General features: G+C 43.6%; 1 protein-coding gene across 1 annotated transcript; it reads left to right on the top strand.

The window, feature by feature from the left end:
* The first annotated feature begins 571 nt into the window (after positions 1-571).
* LOC121412008 (uncharacterized protein K02A2.6-like) lies at positions 572-4,507 on the top strand. The gene has a single exon (XM_041604920.1). It carries the CDS (start codon positions 572-574, stop codon positions 4,505-4,507), a length of 3,936 nt encoding a protein of 1,311 aa, XP_041460854.1.
* The last annotated feature ends 1,005 nt before the right edge of the window (positions 4,508-5,512 follow it).

A 5,512-nucleotide genomic window follows, 5' to 3' on the forward strand; every position in this document is an offset into this window, starting at 1 on the left:
GAACTTATTTTCTAAGGTGACACCTGTAAAGAGGTGCAGCGCCACCTCTTGGCAGAAAAAGGGATGACATGAGTATAATATCGCAAAGGCTGAATGTAAGCAGCGCGACAGAGAGAAACGAGAATATATACTCAGCTTCATAGTTTACAAACCCACTGTCTCAAAGAGTAGTTTATTGAGAGTCATAGTAACTACTTACTACATGGTGTCAGGAGTGGTGGCGATGTTTGGAGCTGTTACGTGTTTATTTTGTGCTAGATTTGAGGCACCCTACGCGAGACTGTAGCTGTGGGACTGCCCTGTCAGAGGCAGAGAGAATGAACGTGAGTAAACTCTACATCCATAGCCTTAAGTTCATTAAGCCTGTCAATGTTCATTATAACGAGAAATAAATCATATCGGGACTGGATCTGGCCCGTATTAGAGCATCCATGACATATATGAATTCAAAGGAGATTTGGGTTGGCACCAGTGATTTTGCTTGAAACAGTGAATTGATCTCTGACTCTGCCTTTGGCTACATACCCTGATTTGAACCATCCAGTGTCGAGTGGACCTAGCGTAAGCAAATATGGAAGCGCTAAAACCTCCCCAGCAGCTTGATTTGGAGGCACAAAACCTCCCGCAGGTATGGGCACTCTGGAAGGAAGAATTGATGTTATATCTTGACCTTGCCATGGCTGACAAAGAAGATAAGACAAAAGTAAAGATGATGCTGTACCTTGTTGGCAGTAAAGGGAGAGAGCTTTATCAAACCATAAAGCCAGCAACAGAGACCTTGGAGGAAGTTGTCAAGGCATTTGACAATCATTGCAATCCTCCCCGCAACGAGACTGTGGATCGGTTTAAATTCTTCACAAGGGATCAGCAAGCTGGAGAGACATTTGACACGTACTTGACAGCATTGAAACTGCTGGCTGCCAACTGCAATTTTTCTACGCTTGCAGATGGTCTACTAAGAGACCGCATTGTATGTGGAATTAGAGAGTCAAGCTTGAGAGAGAGGCTTTTGAGAGAAACGGCGTTGTCTTTGGAGGGGTGCATCCAGATTTGCCGTGCATCCGAACTGACAAAGAGTAGAATGGGTGTATTAGATGGAGACGCAGTGCATGCAGTGAGGGAGTCCTCTATCCAGCACTCCTCTCATAAGCAGTCAACAAAGCAGAAGCCTGGAACCCGCAAACCACGTAAATGTCGATACTGTGGGCAAGAGCATGAATTCATCAAGGAGAAATGTCCTGCTTATGGGAAACAGTGTGCACGATGTGGGAAATATAACCATTTCAAGAACCAGTGTAAGACCATGCTGAGCAACGTACATGGTGTTAGCAGAGAAGGAGAAGAGGAGGATCCAGACTTCACTCTACATGTGATCACCCTTGAACCAGAAGAGATAAAAAGTATTCAAGAAAGGCCAAAGAAACGGATCTTTGCAAACATGATGGTCCGTGGGCATTCAGTGAGATTTCAGGTAGATTGTGGGGCAACCTGCAACGTGCTTCCTTCTTCATGCATTGACACAAGTACCATGTCGCTTCAGCCTACCAAGGGATTGCTGTCAATGTACAATATGAGTACAGAACAACCAATGGGAAAGTGCACGATAGAAGTTGTCAATCCCAAGAATCAAGAGATCTTTGATGTGGAGTTCATCATTGTGGATAATGGGAAGCTGACTCCTATACTGGGTAGTGAAACCAGTCAATTGATGGGCCTAATCACCGTGCAACATGAAAACATCATGGAGGTGACTGACTTGCCACGGCTGAGCTCAGCGGAGCAACTGAGCCATGAGTATTCTGATGTGTTCGATGATAGAGTTGGGAAGCTACCTGGCCAGTACAAGATAGAACTGGACCCAACAGTAAAACCTGTTGTGCATCCTCCAAGACGGGTACCAGTTGCTATTAAAGAGAGACTGAAAGCTGAGCTAGTGAGACTGGTAGAAGCAGATGTTGTAGCCCCAGTCGATACTCCAACAGAATGGGTCTCCAGTCTTGTGTGCGTCAACAAACCTAACAACAAATTGAGGGTTTGTCTAGACCCTCAGGACCTGAACAAAGCAGTCAGAAGGAACCACTACCCAATGAAGATAATAGAAGACATCTTGCCAGATTTGTCCAGGGCAAAGGTGTTTTCAGTAGTCGATGCAAAGAATGGGTTCTGGCACGTAGAACTTGAGGAGGACAGCTCGTACCTAACTACATTCAACACCCCGTTTGGGCGTTACAGATGGAAGAGGCTGCCATTCGGTATTGCATCGGCACCAGAGGAATTTCAGCGTAGGCTAGATGAAGCACTAGAAGGTCTGCAAGGAGTAAGAACAATAGCAGATGACATCCTGGTGTATGGTGAGGGTGACACAATGACAGATGCAGAAGTAGACCATGACACCAAGCTGAGAGCTTTGATGGAACGATGCAGGGAGAAAAATCTGAAACTCAACAAACAGAAGTTGAAATTCAAAAGGAAAGATGTGTCTTTCATGGGTCACCTGATAACTGAGGAAGGATTGAAACCAGACCCAGCAAAGGTAAAGGCAGTGAGAGACATGCAGAATCCAACAGATGTTGCTGGGGTACAACGCTTTCTCGGATTTGTAAATTACCTGAGTAAGTTCCTCCCCAACCTGAGTGAGATGTGTGAACCTCTCAGATCACTAACCAAGAAAGATGTAGAATGGTGCTGGCTGGACGTGCATGATGCTGCAGTCAAAAGCATCAAGGAGGCTGTGACATCAGAACCAGTTCTGAGGTACTTTGACAAGGACATAGGGCTCGTTCTGCAGGCAGATGCTTCAGAAAAGGGCCTGGGAGCAGCCATCCTGCAGAAAGGTCAACCGATAGCGTATACAAGTAGGGCGCTCACTGAGGCAGAGAGTCGCTATGCACAAATAGAAAAGGAGTTGCTTGCAGTTACCTTTGGACTGGAAAGATTCCACCAATATACCTATGGAAGGAAGGTGACTGTTCAAAGTGATCACAAGCCATTGGAGATCATTGCAAAAAAAAACATGCATCAAGCTCCCAAAAGGCTTCAGAGACTCATCCTTCGCTTGCAAACTTATGATGCTGATATCATTTATCATCCAGGCAAGCAGATGTACATTGCTGACACGCTAAGCCGAGCGTATCTTCCTGTGTTGGAAGTGGATGGAAAACAGACAGAGATGGAGCAGGTCAACCTGGTGGATCACCTGCCAATTGCAAGACCTCTGCTGGAAGAGTTAAAACAGTGCACAGCAAAGGATGAGGTGATGCAAGAGATACAGGCAGTAGTAATGAATGGATGGCCAATGAGGCAACAGGATCTTCCATCTGGTGTCATACCCTATTTTCACATACGGGATGAGTTAAGCATCGCCAATGGTCTCATCTTCAGAGGTGAAAGGGTAGTGATACCAAAGAGCATGAGACAAGGCATGATAGAACGACTACATGCATCACATCTAGGGGAAAGCAGTTGTCTGAAGAGAGCACGAGAATGCCTCTATTGGCCCAATATGAACAGTGAAGTAAAGAACTACATACAAAGATGTGATGTATGTAGAGCCATGGGAACCAGACAGCAGAAGGAGCCGCTAAAGCAACATGAGATACCGGAGAGACCTTGGGCCAAAGTTGGTGCTGATCTGTTTGTCCTCGACTCACGTGACTACCTTGTTATAACAGATTACTACTCCAACTTCATTGAGGTGGACTATCTGACAACTACAACTTCATCTGGTGTGATACACAAAATGAAAGCCCAATTTGCCAGACACGGAATTCCAGAGGAAGTTGTAACAGATAACGGCCCACAATTCACTTCTGATGAATTTGCCAAGTTTGGAGCCAAGTGGGAATTCAAGCACACAACTACATCTCCACTTTATCCTCAGGCAAATGGGAAAGTGGAAAATGCTGTGAAGACTGCCAAGTCACTACTCAAGAAGGCTAAGGAAGGACACAATGACCCATATCTGAGTTTGTTGGCATTCAGAAACACGCCAACACCAGGATTCTCCTCTAGTCCAGTGCAGCGTTTAATGAATAGAAGAACCCGCACTACCCTACCAACAACTGCGAAGTTGCTTGAACCTGCAGTTCCCACTGGTGTGAAAGAACAGAGGGAGAAGACAAAGGAGAAACAAGCTCATCACTACAATCGCTCAGTCAAAGAACTGCCTTCAATGAAACCAGGAGATGTAGTTCGCATCCAACCCCACAATAGGCAAAGGGAGTGGCGCAGAGCGAAGGTCCTTCGTATGGCAACAGAACCACACTCATATGTGGTGATGACAGAGGATGGAGCTACATATCGTAGAAATCGCAGACATCTGCGATTAGTGTGTGAAACCTGGAGTCGTCGTGAACCAGATGATGGAGTGATGATTGAACCAAATAAGCAGACAAACCCAGATGATGAGTGTGATGACCGATCTGAAACACAAGAGAGGCAGGAAGTAAAGACAAGATGTGGTCGCACTATCCACCCCCCTGCCTATCTCCGAGACTTTGTGAAGTAAGAATTCAATGTGAAATACGAACTAAGGAACTGATTATGCTGGACAAGATGATTCAAGTGTGTTATTGAACTTTTGATAGATACAAACTGATGGACATTTTGTTGGGACATTCGTCGAATTACTGACTGTTCAACACTATTACAGTGAAAGTGGACTGTTATCATTTTTTTTTGTTGCATATCTGTTATGTTTGTATGTATTTTCTTTGTAGTTAACTGTTTAATACAAAAAACAAAACAAACTGATGCCTTGTTACATTGAAATCCCTTACAGGCATCTGACATATTTTGCCACTATGTAAAGTCTTGATTATGTGCTTATCAAGTTTCACAAATTTTCAGTTTTGACTTGGATCCAGTAAACTTCCAGTTTACACTGACACAATTCAACCCAAAAGTAAAATTCTCTAAAAGAATCTGGCCTGAATTTAACTTGTGGTACATTTAAAAAAAAAAAAAAAAAAAAAAAAAAAAAAAAAAAAAAAAAAAAAAAAAAAAAAAAGTATTTCGTTCATGACCTTATTTGAGAAAAAAAAAAAAAAAAAAAAAAAAAAAAAAAAAAAAAAAAAAAAAAAAAAAAAAAAAAAAAATGAAGGGAAAGATGTAAAGAGGTGCAGCGCCACCTCTTGGCAGAAAAAGGGATGACATGAGTATAATATCGCAAAGGCTGAATGTAAGCAGCGCGACAGAGAGAAACGAGAATATATACTCAGCTTCATAGTTTACAAACCCACTGTCTCAAAGAGTAGTTTATTGAGAGTCATAGTAACTACTTACTACAACACCATTAAAAAATGATCCTGAATTGCATTTTCAGGATGATTTTTACTGAGAACCCCTGAGAACTGAGAAATAAGCTGGGAAATAAGATCGAGGCCTATAATTCTTTGATAGCTATAGTACTTCGACCTAGCTGATCCACTGATCGCCCTTACCCTTCCGTTATACGGTGCCAATTCGGGCGGCCGCGGCCGGCCGGGCGGCCAGCCAAGCCGCGACGACCATT

The sequence above is a fragment of the Lytechinus variegatus genome, chromosome 3 (genome assembly GCF_018143015.1).
Source record: "Lytechinus variegatus isolate NC3 chromosome 3, Lvar_3.0, whole genome shotgun sequence".
NCBI lineage: Eukaryota > Metazoa > Echinodermata > Echinoidea > Temnopleuroida > Toxopneustidae > Lytechinus > Lytechinus variegatus.